The 18,762-nt window shown below is 42.9% G+C and overlaps 1 protein-coding gene across 1 annotated transcript; it reads right to left on the bottom strand.

Moving 5' to 3' along the window:
- Window positions 1–4,078: 4,078 nt before the first annotated feature.
- Window positions 4,079–13,703, bottom strand: LOC139573632 (potassium voltage-gated channel subfamily V member 1-like). The gene is made up of 3 exons (XM_071397306.1): window positions 13,183–13,703; window positions 9,865–10,888; window positions 4,079–5,740 (listed from the first exon to the last, which is right to left on the bottom strand). The coding sequence occupies exons 2-3, from the start codon at window positions 10,850–10,852 to the stop codon at window positions 5,208–5,210; spliced, it is 1,521 nt and encodes a 506-aa protein (XP_071253407.1). The 5' UTR covers window positions 10,853–10,888; window positions 13,183–13,703; the 3' UTR covers window positions 4,079–5,207.
- Between the last annotated feature and the right edge of the window lie 5,059 nt (window positions 13,704–18,762).

Raw genomic sequence — 18,762 nt, 5'->3', positions numbered from 1 at the left:
GACTTGTGCTCAGGGCCTCAGCGATGGGGGAGGACCAGATATCTACACACACGAGGCACTTGAAATACCCCCAGCAACAAGCAACAGGCTCTGTATTGCAAGAGCTGGGTTCTGCAAGTCCATTCTTTTATAACCATACTATTAGAACGTGAGGATAGTTTTGAAGCTATAGCAGGACGTTTCTCTATAATTTTCAGTGCCCTTGGCCCGGTGTTCTCTCCCTGAGTGTCCCAGCAGTGTTTTTGCCTCATGGCGTGTTTTGTTCTCTCTCTGCCCCTGGGAATGCTTGGCCCTCATTTTGACTTCTGCACCATCCTGCTTCGGATTGAGGCTCTGTACTAGCCATGAAGTTGCAATCGCGAACCGCTTCAAATGACATTGATGACATAGTTGGTTGCCAATGTCAACAATGTTTATAAACGACAACACAGGTCATAAACAATGGTGTAACAAAGCCCTTTTGCTTTAACATTGTTACTTTACTCACCTACAGTAGATTGTGTGTCCTATTTCCGACAGGGCTTTAGTACAGCAAAATGAGAGATGAATGGGGGGGAGGAAAGGGGGAACATTTGGGTAAAACATAAATATTCTATTGATCTCACACACACTGAATACTCACATCTGTCCTCTGCTACTCTGACCTATTTGTGAAATAATACCAGAAATTACTGGTCAATCTCTTCTCATGTCTCTTTCACCCCATACCCCTAAAAGAAGATGTACTACATAGCCCAGCACATGTCCTTCTGCCTGTCCAGGCGGCAATATCCCTCCTTGAACCACTCTACGGTCATCTTAAAATAGTAAGAACGAGTGAGAGAGAAGATGGCAGAGATATACAGGGAAAGTAAAAGCAGAGAAGGCAGGGTTGTTTATCAAATGGAATCTTTTTTTATAGAAACTTAAACATCTTGACATACATTTGACATACATGTTAACAAGAAAGTATGATATTGTGATCAGTAATGTAAACTATATTCTCTAGCAGTTTTTCCTGACTAAACCTGCTGTATGTTAAACACAGCTGCAAGGCTGCGGGATGTCTAACCATTTCCCTCAGGCAGAAAGATTTACCTCAGGGATAGAACTGTTAGCAAAGTGAATATACTTCCAGAGCCATGATATAGGAATTGAGTTTGGGGTCCAAGTACTTAGACACAACTAGCATTCAAACTAAAACAGTTTATATTCTCCTCTCTATTACCATCCTGTATGAGAAACAATACAGTGGCTATTGCCTATGTTTGATAGTTACTCTTTTAAAAAGGTAACATCGGTTGAGTGGTGTATGTCTGTTTAGTGTAAGTAACTTGTACTGGGGCTGCTTGTAAAACCCAAGAGATTTATCCTCTAAAAAGAATCCAGGAAAAGGATGCAGTAAAATAAACAGCTTAACCCATAAAGCATCCAAAGTAAAAACTGTGATGACATGCCTGGTCCGGATGGTGTCTGATCACTGTCAACACACTCTCTCTCCCTCAGTCCCTCTCTCTGATCTCTCCCTTCTCTTAACTGTCTTTCTCTTTCACACACACACAGTTTTGTTTTGCTATCCTTGTGGGGACCAAATAATTGATTCCAATCCAAATCTTATTTTCCCTAAAATTAACCCTTAACCTAACCATAACACTAACCTTAAACCTAAGACTAACCTAAACCCCTAATCCTTAAAACTATACCTAACCCTAATTCTAACCCTAATTGTAACCCTAGAATAGGATTTTTCAGGGCTCACAAGGATAGTTCAACACACACACACACACACACACACACACACACACACACACACACACACACACACACACACACACACACACACACACACACACACACACACACACACACACACACAACTACTTAGCTTGCCTGACTGTGTGTGTGTGTGTGTGTGTGTGTGTGTGTGTGTGTGTGTGTGTGTGTGTGTGTGTGTGTGTGTGTGTGTGTGTGTGTGTGTGTGTGTGTGTGTGTGTGTGTGTGTGTGTGTGTGTGTGTGTGTACGTTTTCTCCAGAGGTTTGGGAGTACTTGTCCAGCTGGGACATGGATAGTGCTCTCATCCCTGTAGATCAAACACATGCAAATTAATTATATTCCAATAGCCTCACCAGAGAGCATGCTGATTGGTGCGCTCTGTCTGATTGACTCCCTTATTATTTGAGCTTCATGTGTGTTTTATATAAACTCACAGGGCCTGTTCAAACGGGACTCATCTGATGCAGCATTAAAAGGACTATTATCACTCTCATGTTGATTACTCTCCTGCCAACACAAAACGTTTTCCTGGGGTTGATGCCAGTTCTATTTGTCATGTATTCCCCAAATACAAATACAGAGGATAGAACATTGTATAAATGATACAATCCCTCCAATAACATTGAATGAGTGTACTGAGATGCACTCTGGAGATGGATGTGGATTATTGTCCTTGATTCTCTCGTCTAGACAGGTGGTTCTCAACCCGTGTACCACAGCACACTGGTGTACCTCAAGGAACTCTCAGATGTGCCTTGAAACTTTTCCTATTATTGAAAAAAAAATGTAACAGTCAATTATAGGCTAAACATGACATGTGGAATGCACAAGGGATTTTTGACTTAGAAGCATTAGTGCCAGTCAGATAATACATTAAATGGGATCTGTATCCTAACATGTTTCTCAGGCTGTTTGAGGGGCGCACATCACGAGCAAAGTCATTTGTATAATTTTGTTTCATCTGTGAAAAACATTAGCACAGGCAAATCTGATATTTATTATGGCTCTGTGCTTAGCTATACCACAGCCTGGTTGCACATTTGCCATGCAGAAAACCGCTCGTCTGTAGCCCAAACCGTTCTAAACTAAATTAACCATCATAAGAAAGGAACTATCAAAACTATAAAAATATTTCAAATAAACCCTATTTAACCTATATTTTTTTTTTAATTGTCACAGAAAATAGATGATTTGCAGTATGGCTCAGATGAGATGGAGGTCATTACCACTAAATATATTAATAGGGACATTTTAGGTGTGCCAAAGAATTTTATATCCCATCAATGTGTGCTAAGGTTTAAAAAAAAGTTGGGAACCACTGGTCTAGACAAATAAGTAGGCCAGAGGTCCCTTGTGGTAAAACAAGGGGTCACAATGAAAATATAAAAAATGTGTTCTGCCAAGTGAGAACTACTACTGTGAACTACCGCTATTTTGTTTGTTTGGCCAGAAATGGTTGGGAAAGGGTTCACTGTAAATCAATTTTCCTCTACATCTTCTCTCAAAACGACTCCCATACCATGTAGCTGTACAATATGCACACAATCCACTCTGTTCCATTTAATGAAACATTCATCACTACTTCAGTGCTGTATGCCCAATGTCTCAGACTGCTGATGAATATTTAGACTGTCCTCATATGTTGACCGGCCCATAAAGCATTGACATCTGTGCAGGTTGGCCATAATATCAGGGACTCCTACATGTCCAAGAGATAAGGGGCTGGCCCTGTGACCCAAAAGCCATGTAAGGGAATCTGTGACTGTCAGGAGTAAAAACAATACTTTCTTGAGAATGTTCGGGAAAAGCTCTTCAGTTTCGGAGAAGGCTGAAGGTGAGGTTTGGAGTAGGCTAAAAATCCCATGGTCTGGAAATATTTTCCCTACATGATTAAATACAGTATAATCCGTATGTATGTACAGTATATCATTTACAGTATTTACAGGTGACTGCAGGGGAGAAATGTGAGAAAAATATTTTATTTTAGTGCTACATAGAGAAAACATTCTACTCTGAGGGCAGGTTGGATTGTGTTATGGAGATGGAACGGTCTCTTCCCACTGGGCACACCACTTAATTGCGTAATATTTGGTTGATACGTTGATCAATGAGATTACAGCTATTTTCACCCACTCAGAAATACAACCAGAAGTTTGTTGAATTCCTAATGTGGTATCACAATGATTCCCTTACATGGCTTTCACTCCTAAAAGCACAACCAAATTCCAATGGAAAATCAAATGTCAGATTTTTGGTTTAGTTGTCACCAAAGTGTGTTATCACTGTGCTTTCAACCATTTAAAAGCACAAAAGTTCAAATGAGAATACAAGGGTAGATAGTTTGTTTATTAATTTATACAACAACTTAACGTGTTATCACTGTACTTCATATACTAACACAACCAAATGACCTGGATTGCAATTGAGATTATTTAAGTACATGGTGTAAGTGGTCAGAGCTGTTTGAGATTCTGAACAGATTATTACAGCAATTGTGAAGATCTCCACAGACCTGAATCCAACATATATTGTTATTATATTATTATCAAAATTCCATTTGAAATCAACCACAGCTTGAAACCCTCAGCCTATATTTGTCTATATTTAGTTTAAACAATAGCGTTTGATGACTTCCCAAATGCTATACAGGCCTAAATAGCATCATTGATGTTATATGATTGATAAAGTATGGTCACATTTCATTTGCTCTGTCAAACCTACCCTGTGGAATGACTTTAACCAATTCCGGATATTTGTGTGTGCTCTGCATACAGACTTGACTCGGAGACTCCTCCTCCCAGCGCTCTAATGGTATTTCACTGTGACCCCGCAGGAAAAAGAGACCGGGGTGAAGAAGAAGTCACATCTGTTTATTGCTCTCCAATGAAATCATGTTGTACTGTTCTATACACCCCAACATACTACATCTTTCAGCGGAGAGAAGTTTTGAAATATCAAACACAATGTAACATCACTCAGTCTATACTGTACATCTTGTCTATGTGACACATACAGAGGAGACAGAACATGCAACAGTTGTGTCAGAGAACACAACACCGAAAAAGGTTAGCCATGAAAGTTGTGGCTAATCTTTCAGGTGACCTATAAGTAATTGTCCCCCATCATCCTTTAGATATGTCCTATACATTGTACACACTGTTGTCATATTCTGACGGTATTCCTAAAGCTGGAATCCTTAATGGTGAAACAACCACGTCCGCTTGCAATGTTTTTCCCCCTCTGACATCATTGCACGAGCTATAAAAGAGCACAGTATGAACCGATTACATTTTTTACCATGCTTCGCGACGCTCCTCAGCTCAGCAAGAAAAACAACAGTGGTGGAGTAGCCAGTAGTGTTGTTTCCCCCAACTGCAGATTCCATCTTTAACCCAATTGACTTAACTTTTCCATAGCTTTTTCTCCACAGCTGCCCTTGTGGTCCGTCTCCACACTACCACCAGAGCTCACCCCCTCCACTACTCCGTGTGCTGGCCCTCTCCCTCCCCTGCAGCTTCAGCATCTCCGTCACACTCCTAGCGTAAACATCCCTCAGGTTCACCCCTCCTCCCCTTGCTGCCTCACCCACCTCCGAGTCACCCAGCGAACCCCGCGCCAGCCTCTTGAGCGCCTCCCCGTGCCGCAGCGCCGCCTCCTTCATCTTGAGAGTGAAGTAGCAGGCAGAGAAGCGTTCGTTGATGATAGCGATGGGCAGTGCCAAGATGAGGATTCCAGACAAAATGCAGAGAAAGGCCAGTACCTTGCCCAGGGTGGTGTCGGGGCGGATGTCTCCGTAGCCCACCGTGGTCATGGAGGTGGTGGCCCACCACCAGGCACACGGCACGCTGCTGAAGGTGGTACCGGGGATGTCATGCTCCAGGGCAAACTCCACCATGGCGAAGATGGAGATGCCCACGGAGAGGAAGAGGAGCAGGAGACCCACCTCCTCGTAGCACTGGGTGATGGTCAGGCCCAGGGACTTGAGGCCTGGGGGACACAGAGATACAGAGGGCTGGGGTCAATTATACATCTTGTAAGGAGATTAAATGACAGATTACTTATTCAGGTCGTACACCTGAAAGTGCATTGTCTAACGTTAGATAGTCTGACGGCTGTCTGCACTGATGCGTTAGCATGATGCCATCTGTTGGAAGACCATGCTGAAAGTGTACACTCTTTGATGGTATGCAAATCTTAGTGTGGCAGGGGCACACTTTCAAGTGTATAATAATTTACCTGAATAATTAACTCTTAAATCAGTCTAAATACCTTTTCACTTGCCTAACATGAAGGTACTGTAGTGCGTCTATCCAACTTATATACTGTATTCCACAAACAGCTAATGTAAACAACAACAAGTGTTGATGTGCGAAACTCATGACTGAGAATTTAGTGGGGAAAATTTAACAGCAAGCTGGCAGTTAAAACAAGTGCAAAACTCTAAATATACACAACTGAGCAGGTGGTAGGACTATTCACACGCTGAAATTGCTTGTAAAGCTCTCCAAACTTCTCAAGTAGAAAATAGATATTGGGTGAAGTTTACCAAGTTAACTTTATGTTCTTTTTATCAAATCTCTGGCACATAAATAAATAGACTTAATAAAAGGTATCACTAGTCACTTTAAATGACGCCACTCTAATAATGTTTACATATCCTACATTACTCATCTCATGTATATACTGTATTCTATACCATCTACTACATCTACATCTATCTATACACCATCGCTCATCCATATATTTATATGTGCATATTCTATTCATCCCTTTACATTTGTGTGTATAAGGTAGTTGTTGTGAATTTGTTAGATTACTTGTTAGATATTACTCCACTGTCGGAACTAGAAGCACAAGCATTTCGCTACACTTGCATTAACATCTGCTAACCATGTGTATGTGACCAATAACAATTGGTGTTGATCAACTGAAACACTATTGTGAAACTATATGGGATCAAAATGCGACCTAGCTAGCACATTATGTTCTTTGGAAGTTCTGGGAAAGCACGTTTTTGGTTTTCCCATTGGTTCTGGAAACGAAGCCATAAGTTTCCTGAGCGGTAAAACTGAACATTTTTTTTAAACGTTCTGAGAACAGAAGTGAACATTTAGCCTGTTCTGGGTACATTTTTAGGTAGGTTCTGAGAACGTTTTACTATGGTTCACTGGTTTTATTAATTATAGGTTATTTGAAGGTAATTAAATCATGTTCTGAGAACATGTTTCAATTAGCCTTAATAACACTGCTAGCTTAGTTTGGATTAACTATGTTGAACTCCAAGCACAGATAGGACACATGTAATTTTTTTTGCTTAGGCATTAATCATGCAAACAAATAAAAAAATTATTATGGCACAGCGTCAGTGAGATTCATACCTATGCTCATCTGTTCTCTATCCATGGAATTAGTCCATTGTACCACTAGGAGGGAGCTAGCATGCCATTTTTTTTACTCATACAAAGCTGTTCATTTTAGTCTATTCAAACATTTTAAAGGAACACTTAACAAGATGGATGATAGTGAGTTGTGTTGATGCTGAGAACAGAATGTATATATTTTTCATTTGCATTCCTAAAATGTTCTCTGAACATTACTAAAGTTTTCTTGTGGTTTTATGGAAAGTTTTCATAACGTTCTCAGAACAAATTTGAGAACATGACCAAATAGAACCATGAGGAAACCTATAGGAAACATTATGCTGTACTACTGAAATTCACACAGAAGAACGTTGTATCTTAACGTTCTCGGAAAACAATGTGAGAATATGACTTTAAATAGAACCATGAGAAATCCTGAAGGAAACGTTATGCTGAAGTTCTGAAATTCCCACAAAAGAAGGTTGTTTCTTAACATTCTCTGAACTATTTGAGAACATTCCCAATTTCAAACAAGTTGGAGAACATTCTTAGAACATTACCAAAATTGAAATGAAATGTAACCATGTTTGAACATTTAGGACACGTTTTGTTGAAGTAAGAAAATAAGAAAATAAAGTTTTTTTTTTGTCAAGTTCCTTAAATGTGCTGAGAATGTTAAAGTCAAGCAACTATCCTGCACCATTCCAAGAAGTATGTGGGAAGGTTGTATGCAAAATAACCATAGGACAACCACGCTCTCACCAAGCTCTAAGAAACATATGGCTCTCAGAACGTTATGTGCTCGCTGGGTCCTTTATTAGATTATATGGGTGCTTTCCAATAGCACAAACAAGGAGGGTTCATAATAATAACACACTCTCAAGGACAACGCCAGCTTTACGGTCTCTCTGAGCTTCATGTATCTGTTTTCATATTGCTTTTGTATGATCTTTTTTCCCTTATCTAATCAGATTAGAAAGACACCCTGAGTGCTGTGTCCAGAGATCTTCAGGAGCAGAGGAAAGAATGATATTATATTAAAATAGGAGATAAGTATAAAATGATACAGTTATCGGGATGCACCTTTGTTCAGGATATTGTCACAGACATATTGTCACAGACATATTGTCACACACATGACAAGAACACTCCTGCCTTTATATTTTCAAGTCACTTTAGTCAGATCATGGGACTTAAACTGAGCAAATGTCATAGACTCCTCAGGGATATCAAGATGTCCCAGCATGTAGACAAAGTGGAGAACATGCCCAGTAAATCCACACTTTTCCCCTAAAAGCATCTGTTTTATTAATGGCCATCACCCAGAGTGAGAAATCTATTTTTCTCTCTCTCTTTCTTTTCCTGACGCCATACTTACCAGTTTGTTGAAGTAGCATACTAGAGGGAATATGTCACAATTGCAGTCATGGATGCCAACAAAGATTTGTAATATATCCCATAATTCTATAAAAGTGTAATGATGGCCTAGTGTGTCAGTGCATCTAAGATCAAAGACAAAGTCGACCTCTCATCACATTTTCTTTTTTCTTTCCTCTTCATTGAAAGGACAAGATGTGACGTGCTGGCTCTGTATCTGCCACAGTCTCTGATCTACTGCCTCCCCTCTTATCTTCTCTTTTGGTGTGGTAACATCATCTCCCTTCATTATGCATGGACTCACAGCCTACATCCCAAACCAGGGTTCTCATCCCTCGCCAAAATCAGCAACATCCAAGCCATTCACGCGCACGGACGCACATTTACCAAGACACACACAAATGGACTCAGGAACATTCATCTGTCAGGCCCCCTTTTCTCAATCTTCTGAGGAAATTTGTGAAATATTAATTAATATTTTTTTCTCCTTCTCCTAGCCTGTCATCTTTCCCTTTCTCACTCTTGCTATTTAGTTCTCTGTGAACTCTGAAGCATTTATTTGGGCTGCAATTTCTGAGGCTGGTAACTCTAATGAACTTATCCTCTGCAGCAGAGGTAACTCTGGGTCTTCCTTTCCTGTGGCAGTTCTCCATCATAGTGCATGAAGTTTTTTTGCGACTGCACTTGAGTTCTTGAAATTTTCCAGATTGACTGACCTTCATGTCTTAAAGTAATGATTGACTGTCATTTTTATTTGCTTATTTGAGCTGTTCTTGCCATAATATCGACTTGGTCTTTTACCAAATAGGGCTATCTTCTGTATACCACCCCTACCTTGTCCTAACACAACTGATTGGCTCAAACGCATTAAGAAGGCAAGGCACACCTGTTAATTGAAATGCATTCCAGGTGACTACTACAAATGATTATACTGTATGTGTCATGCCCTGATCGGTTTCACCTGTCCTTGTGCTTGTCTCCACCCCCTCCAGGTGTCGCCCATATTCCCCATTATCCCCTGTGTACTTATACCTGTGTTTTCTGTTTGTCTGTTGCCAGTTAGTCTAGTTTGTCAAGCTTACCAGCGTTCGTCCTGTCAGCTCCTGTCTTTTCCCAGCCTCTCTTTTTCTCGTCCTCGTGGTTTTTGACCCTTGCCTGTCCGGACCCTGTACCTGCCCGCCTGACCACTCTGCCTGACCCTGACCCTGAGCCTGCCTGCCGTCCTGTACCTTTGCTCCTACTCTGGATTATCCACCCCTGCCTGCTTTGACCTGTTGTTTGCCTGCCCCTGTTGTCACAATAAACATTGTTACTTCACACAGTCTGCACTTGGGTCTTACCTTGATAGTATGTATAGATAGATGACTACATTACCTGTGGAGTGGCGTCCCAGTTTGAGCATGCGCAGGGACCTCATGAGCCTGAGCACCTGCACCACGCGGCCCATGTTCTCCAGCTCTGTAGAGCCACCGTGCAGACTCTCAACTGCCAGAGTCACATAGAAGGGGAGGATGGCTAGCAGGTCGATCACATTGGGAATGCTACGGGTGAAGCGGCACTTGTCGCGTACGCAGACGAAGCGTAGCACCAGCTCGCCAGTGAACCACACCACGCACACATATTCCAGTGCATCCACGAAGAAAGGTGTACCCCCGTCACTGCCCCCACTCTCGTTACCGATCCCGTTCCCACCCACATCCCCCAGATCCAGCGAGATGAGCACAATGTTGACAATGGATACCGCCACGAAGATGATTGACAGCGTGCCGTAGGCGCGTGCCGCTCGTGAAGACTCTGGCTTCTCCAGCAGGTCCCACAGGCGCCGGCGGAGATCTGGGCATGCGGCGTCGTTGAAGTCTTCGTCCTGGCTTTCGTCAGCCTCAGCCTCGTTCCGCACATCCAGGCTCTCCTTGAGCTCCTTGCGGCGGTAGTAGCGTCCCCGGCAGCAGGGATCGATGCAGAGCTCGTCGATGCCCCAGTACTCAATCTCCTGGAAGAAGGAGAGCACGCAAAGCTCCTCCCTGACATGCAGGTGGCCTGTGCGGTAGAAGTTTATCACATACTGGAAGGTCTGTGAGCTGCGGTCGAAGAAGAACTCATTCTCCAGGAAGTCAGTGTCGTCGCAGAGCTCCAGGGCAGAGTCCCGTGTGGACAGGGCCAGCTTGCCCAGCCGGGTTTCTGGGTGGGATGCCAGCAGCTCCTGGGAGAGAACGTAGCGGCTGCCACCCACATTGATGGTGAAGAAGTCCAGTGGGTCGCCACAGACAAGAGGGGGCTCGCTGTAGAAGACGCTGGAGTCTATGGACAGGAGGGAGGTGCTGTCCCCGTAGAACTCAGCTGGGCTGGATGAGCTGCTCATCATGGCGGGCACAGGCCTGCCTGGGGTGGAGGGGAAAACCTGAAGGGCACCAGGAGTGCAGTTGGGTATCAAGGAAAAGGTAAAACACTGAGGTCAACAGTTGTTCAGGTTCAAAGTAGTGACTGGCACCAAAGCCAATTAAGACCACCTAGAGAACAGTTAACATGTAAGTCAGAATCTTCATAATAATTCCAAGAGGAATTCTCTACTCTGTCCCTGCTTGTTCCATCCCCTGTGTAGCCTATTAGCCATGTGGCAAGGGAATACATTTTACTGCTTGGCTAGAAGCAGCCATTAGTTATCCCTAATCCTCAGTTAAACTCCTTCTGCTCCCTGAATGAAGGAATCCACATTTCATTGGCTGCTCCTACCAAGAGCATCGTGTCTGACATCAGATGAGTGAGAGGGGGAGAGAGAAAGAGAGGGGAGCGAGAGAGAGGGAAAGACAGGGAAAGAGCCTCTGGCCGTGTCCTACTTATTCAAAGCTCTTTGTAGAGATTTAAATATTTTAGCTGGCCTACCTAATTAATACAACTAATATTCCTATTCCCGCAATCATTAATTCCCTTTGTTAAGTCTATCTGCTATCTAACAACCTCATGGTGGTAATTAAGTCGCACATATTTAAAAGATAAATCCTGAAAAATGGATATCAGAGCAGTTGATCTGTCGGCAAGAACACAGACACTGTAGAATGTGCTCACCTGTCATGACTGAAAGGAACTACCATATAGTGAAAACATGCTCTGTGTGTAAAAGTGGTGAAGGATGATGATGATTTTCCTCCATTTTAAGTGAGAAGAGGAAGATAATACCTATGCTATACCAATTGATATTGTAACAAATCCAAAAGGGGCATGTAATGAACACGAGGGGACAGAGAACTGGTTTCAAGCCCAGGGCACAGCAGGTGTTTATTGTAAAGGACCACAGGAGGAGGCAGGTAGCTGGGTCCAGGGGCAGGCAGAAGGTCATACACAGGGTGTCCAACAAGGCAACAGTACAGGCAGGGAAAAGGCTAGTAACGTAGTCCGGGAGATCAGGCAATAGGTTGATAACAGGAAATCCGATAGGCTAAGGTACAGGCAGGGAATAGGCAAAAGGCGTAGTTAGTGAGGCAGGCAAAAACTATCATACACGGGAGGAGTAAATCGCGGGAAAACCAGCGCTCCGAAAGACTTGTGTCAGAAAACAAACAATACCTCACAGTGATGGGGTGCAAAGAACTGAACTGAACTAAATAGTGTGTGATAATGACATACAGGTGATTAGAATTCAGGTGATTGGGATGTGGAGAGTGAGCTGCGTTCAGGGGATCTAGGTGTTTGAGAGTGTGAGCTGGAAAGTGGGCTGGAATGTGTGCTGCGTTCAGGGGATCTACGTGTTTGAGGGTGTGTGTTGGAAGCAGACGTTACAGGGCAAAATGTCAATTGCAATTTAAATCAAAAACGTATATGATCCTACCAAACAAGTTACTGAGTATGGAGATATTCTGATTATGTTAACTCTACATGTTTCTACTGTCTCTAAATGGCTGTGTGAGCAAATACACATATAATGAGAAAATAAAATAAGACGCCAGAATCATGAGTAAATTGGATTTTCATGCAGACAATCACATTAACGAATGTGGTCATTGCAGAAGATATTTGATGAGCATACATGAGCAGACTGTATCACAACTGGCCGTGATTGGTGCCATAGGGCGGCGCACAATTGGCCCAGCGTCGTCTGAGTTTGGCCGGTGTAGGCCGTCATTGTAAATAAGAATTTGTTCTTATTAACTGACTTGCCTAGTTAAAAAAAAAAATACATGACAGAAAAGGCAGGATAAATGGGGGTGTCTAGACAATAACATTGTAAAATGGCATCCTATTACACAATACCTACAACAACATTATATTACTGGCTCAACATCATAATGAAAACGAAATGTACTCATGTTTTTCATTTCACTTGCAAATAAAATAACTACCTACATTTTGTAAGCCTAGTGGGTGAGCAGTTTGGATTATGTAATAACAGAGCACCACATGTGTTTCGAATGAAAAATAGCTGTAGATTTTCTGGTTATTATATAAATCATGAATAAATATGCAATATACAAGTTGCTCTCAATTATTTATTACATTGAAATAAAGTATTCATACGTTTTGCATTAAATTGTTATTTGTTGTCAGAGAAATTAGGTTACTGGAATGAACCATCTCTGAAAGATTAGGCTGTACTGTATCAAGTGGACCACCAAACTACAGTAGTAGTCACGAAACTAGCCCGAATAATATCATTTAGCCAATTTAACAACTTAACAAGGGGAAAAAGATTGGTCTTACCTGGCTATATATCGAGAGTTTTCATCTTGATAAAAGGGATGGTTGAGTTTTCCATCCTCTCCATTAGCAAGTTATTTTTTATACTCTGCGTAAAACAGTCAGTTATGTGTTTTGACACTAGTGTTGGTCATGATTCTTATCTTCTTGCGAGCCGAAGTGAAAAAGAGCGCCAGTTACTCGAAGAAAACATGACAAAACTCCGTGCGTTTCAGACAGCTCTATGACCTCAGATGCGCACCGCGCACTAGACCATCTTGGCTCTGTCCTTGCTATCGTGGATCCTTTGGACGTCCCTATCCCTTTAAAGTTGAAATAAAAAATGGTTTAAGGTTAGGGTTAGGTAAGGGTTATGGTTAATGGTAGGGGTTAATGTTATGGTATGGAGGTCCCAATGATTCCGGATTGTTCTAACCCTTTTGGCTCGCGGTGCTTTTTCAAAATGTTGAGTAGCAACGCAAGGAGTGGCGTTAGGAGCGAACTGTTTTTCTGAATATAGCGCATGCAAATGTCTTATGATGGATCTTTAAAAATCCAATATAGCCTATTCATATTAGAAACCATGAAAATAAATATTTCATATGAGTTTTGAACGCGGGCTCGTCATTAATGATATTACGTTATGCAGATGGATATTTCCAGAGAAATGGCATTTTAGACAATTTCACGAAATTGTTCCAGTAAAAAAGGTTCCAAGAGTGTGCAGGGCAAAGGGTGGCTACTTTGAAGAATATCACATATAAAATATATAAAATGTGATATAATATAAAATATTCACTGCTCAAAAAAATAAAGGGAACACTTAAACAACACAATGTAACTCCAAGTCAATCACACTTCTGTGAAATCAAACTGTCCACTTAGGAAGTGATTGACAATAAATTTCACATGCTGTTGTGCAAATGGAATAGACAAAAGGTGGAAATTATAGGCAATTAGCAAGACACCCCCAATAAAGGAGTGGTTCTGCAGGTGGTGACCACAGACCACTTCTCAGTTCCTATGCTTCCTGGCTGATGTTTTGGTCACTTTTGAATGCTGGCGGTGCTTTCACTCTAGTGGTAGCATGAGACGGAGTCTACAACCCACACAAGTGGCTCAGGTAGTGCAGCTCATCCAGGATGGCACATCAATGTGAGCTGTGGCAAGAAGGTTTGCTGTGTCTGTCAGCGTAGTGTCCAGAGCATGGAGGCGCTACCAGGAGACAGGCCAGTACATCAGGAGACGTGGAGGAGGCCGTAGGAGGGCAACAACCCAGCAGCAGGTCCGCTACCTCCGCCTTTGTGCAAGGAGGATTAGGAGGAGCACTGCCAGAGCCCTGCAAAATGACCTCCAGCAGGCCACAAATGTGCATGTGTCTGCTCAAACGGTCAGAAACAGACTCCATGAGGGTGGTATGAGGGCCCGACGTCCACAGGTGGGGGTTGTGCTTACAGCCCAACACCGTGCAGGACGTTTGGCATTTGCCAGAGAACACCAAGATTGGCAAATTCGCCACTGGCGCCCTGTGCTCTTCACAGATGAAAGCAGGTTCACACGCACATGTGACAGACGTGATAGAGTCTGGAGACACTGTGGAGAACGTTCTGCTGCCTGCAACATCCTCCAGCATGACCGATTTGGCGGTGGGTCAGTCATGGTGTGGGGTGGCATTTCTTTGGGGGGCCGCACAGCCCTCCATGTGCTCGCCAGAGGTAGCCTGACTGCCATTAGGTACCGAGATGAGATCCTCAGACCCCTTGTGAGACCATATGCTGGTGCGGTTGGCCCTGGGTTCTTTCTAATGCAAGACAATGCTAGACCTCATGTGGCTGGAGTGTGTCAGCAGTTCCTGCAAGAGGAAGGCATTGATGCTATGGACTGGCCCGCCCGTTCCCCAGACCTGAATCCAATTGAGCACATCTGGGACATCATGTCTCGCTCCATCCACCAACGCCACGTTGCACCACAGACTGTCCAGGAGTTGGCGGATGCTTTAGTCCAGGTCTGGGAGGAGATCCCTCAGGAGACTATCCTCCACCTCATCAGGAGCATGCCCAGGCGTTGTAGGGAGGTCATACAGGCACGTGGAGGCCACACACACTACTGAGCCTCATTTTGACTTGTTTTAAGGACATTACATCAAAGTTGGATCAGCCTGTAGTGTGGTTTTCCACTTTAATTTTGAGTGTGACTCCAAATCCAGACCTCCATGGGTTGATAAATTTGATTTCCATTGATAATTTTTGTGTGATTTTGTAGTCAGCACATTCAACTATGTAAAGAAAAAAGTATTTAATAAGAATGTTTCATTCATTCAGATCTAGGATGTGTTATTTTAGTGTTCCCTTTATTTTTTTGAGCAGTGTATATATAATATATAATATATAGGTTTTCTAACTGCAACACCTTTTTTTGTCCATTCAAGCATGTCCCTGAAAAGGGGCTCATCTACATGCACCATTGTTAACATCAGCTCATATGCATTTGCAAAAGTCCCCCAATCATTTGCTTTGAATCGGACAGAGCCAGGGATCCTCAATTAAATTTTCCCCCGCCATTTCAGTTCTTTAATGATATTTATTTTCCTTCCTTGTTTTATGAGAGGAAGCCAAGGAAGAGGAGAAACGTCAAAGTAATTTTTGTAGGATTTTGGTGCTTAAAATATCCACATCTATTTGTACAGATCCAGGACACTATTTTCAAAGGTAGGTTCATGAATTCCCATTTCGTCTCTACTTGTCACAGTTCACCTTCCGTTGACCCCAGAGAGCCCTCGGATCTTTTCTTCACTTCCCATGGCAATTATGGAAGCGTTGCGACAGGGCAGGCTTTGTCTGCTGTGACTGCACCTCCACAGCTCTCCAGACATGCAATTACTGTCCATATATAGGTGGTCGTTTCTCATATTGTTCACCCATGTGCATGGAAAGAAAATTTATAAAATAGGATATAATGGGTCCTATGTGACATGCAGGACATCAGGATCCAGGTTTATATGTTCAGTGTCTACCAAAAATGATAGTTTCAAGTTCATATGGCTACAGAGTTAATAAACTCAGCAAAGAAATGTCCCTTTTTCAGGACACTGTCTTTCAAAGATAATTTGTAAAAATCTAAATAACTTCATTGTAAAGGGTTTAAACACTGTTCCCATGCTTGTTCAATGAACCATAAACAATTAATGAACATGCACCTGTGGAACGGTCATTAAGACACTAACAGCTTACAGACGGTAGGCAATTAAGGTCACAGTTAAGAAAACCTAGGACACTAGAGGCCTTTCTACTGACTCTGAAAAACACCAAAAGAAAGATGCCCAGAGTCCCTGCTCATCTGCGTGAACGTGCCTTAGGCATGCTGCAAGGATGCATGAGGACTGCAGATGTGGCCAGGGCAATAAATTGCAATGTCCGTACTGTGAGACGCCTAAGACAGCACTAAAGGGAGACAGGACAGACAGCTGATCGTCCTTGCAGTGAAAGACCACATGTAACAACACCTGCACAGGTTCGGTACATCCGAACATCACACCTGCGGGACAGGTACAGGATGTCAACAACAACTGCCCGAGTTACACCAGGAACGCACAATCCCTCCATCAGTGCTCAGACTGTCCGCAATAGGCTGAGAGCGGTTGGACTGAGGGCTTGTAGGCCTGTTGTAAGGCAGGTCCTCAGCAGACATCACCGGCAACAACGTCGCCTATGGGCACAAACCCACCGTCGCTGGACCAGACAGGACTGGCAAAAAGTGCTCTTCACTGACGAGTCGCGGTTTTGTCTCACCAGGGGTGATGGTCGGATGAAGGAATGAGCGTTACACCGAGGCCTGTACTCTGGAGCGGGATCGATTTGGAGGTGGATGGTCACAGCATCATCGGACTGAGCTTGTTGTCATTGCAGGCAATCTCAACGCTGTGCGTTACAGGGAAGACATCCTCCTCCCTCATGTGGTACCCTTCCTGCAGGCTCATCCTGACATGACCCTCCAGTATGACAATGCCACCAGCCATACTGCTCATTCTGTGCGTGATTTCCTGCAAGACAGGAATGTCAGTGTTCTGCCATGGCCGGCGAAGAGCCCGGATATCAATCCCATTGAGCACGTCTGGGACCTGTTGGATCGGAGGGTGAGGGCTAGGGCCATTCCCCCCAGAAATGTCCGGGAACTTGCAGGTGCTTTGGTGGAAGAGTGGGATAACATCTCACAGCAAGAACTGGCAAATCTGGTGCAGTCCGTGAGGAGGAGATGCACCACAGTACTTAATGCAGCTGGTGGCCACACCAGATACTGACCGTTACTTTTGATTTTGACCCCCCCCCCCCCCCCCTTTGTTCAGGGACACATTATTCCATTTATGTTAGTCACATGTCTGTGGAACTTGTTCAGTTTATGTCTCAGTTGTTGAATCTTGTTATGTTCATACAAATATTTACACGTTAAGTTTGCTGAAAATAAACGCAATTGACAGTGAGAGGACGTTTATTTTTTTGCTGAGTTTATATCAATAGTATATTATTGTGCTATTGAGTCTTTTTAATTTATCTGCAGTCCAACTAACATTTATCTAAGCAATTTGGGGGCAGTTTCCAGAGGCACTGTAATGTCTGTACCATTTCTCCCATTGAAAAGTTACTTGGCACCATCTGCTGTTCATGAGAGGCATCACCAACAGGGGCGCCGCCAGGGATTTTGGGCCCCATGAAAAGATATCACATTGGGCCCCACCACCACAGGCCACACCAACCCTGCGCAATTGCTGTAACCACATACCTTCAGAACCCAATCAAGCCATTCAAAGCTTTAAATAACTCTACCTTTGCAGGCTTGCAACTCTCTTGTATTCCAATATTTACTGTACGATATATACTGACAGTGAGCTGTGAAAATATAACACTGTGCAGACATGCATGCAACATTCTGCATACAGTGGAATTCACTATTTGATCCAAGACTGATACCCTCTATAAGAAATGTGCTAAAGGCCATCTTTTACAGTCTAAATTACATTTTAATGGTACAATTCTTGAATGGAAAATTCTCTTAACATTAATGAATAACTTAAAATAAATAACTTAAATATACATTAACCTATTCAACTACAATAAATTAACATTATCATCTATAGAATGATATAACAAATAAAATAATAAAATCAGCAGCAGATTGTTGAACTAAGTATCCATACCAACTAGAAAATAAGCTGCTGTAAAAGTGGAAACTGAAAATGGAAAACAAAATGGAAATGAAAAGTCCTGATGGTGGCGCTAGAGGAAAGGTCAAGTGGTCACCAAATCAATAGGTTTCTTTCACTTGGTCTTGATTGTGCACAACAAATTGTATGACAATCCAGCCATTACTTTGAGATACATCCTGTTCTGTCTTGTTCTCAGTCTGTGGGCATCATGTGTGTAGTGATCCAATATCCATAGCCATGCCATTTAACAGTTTTCACTGGCCCTTGCTCAGCCTTACTCACCAAGAGCCCAGCGCCGGGCCTTCTTGCTAGCAAAGTCACTGATCAAGTCTTGAAGTCCAGCTTTCTAGCTAACAGACTTTCAATGGACAGCATGGCAAGACTGCAAAGCTTGTCCTGGGACA

This window comes from Salvelinus alpinus, chromosome 4 (assembly GCF_045679555.1).
Source record: "Salvelinus alpinus chromosome 4, SLU_Salpinus.1, whole genome shotgun sequence".
Taxonomy (NCBI): domain Eukaryota; kingdom Metazoa; phylum Chordata; class Actinopteri; order Salmoniformes; family Salmonidae; genus Salvelinus; species Salvelinus alpinus.
This window is presented reverse-complemented; position numbering and strand designations above follow the sequence as displayed.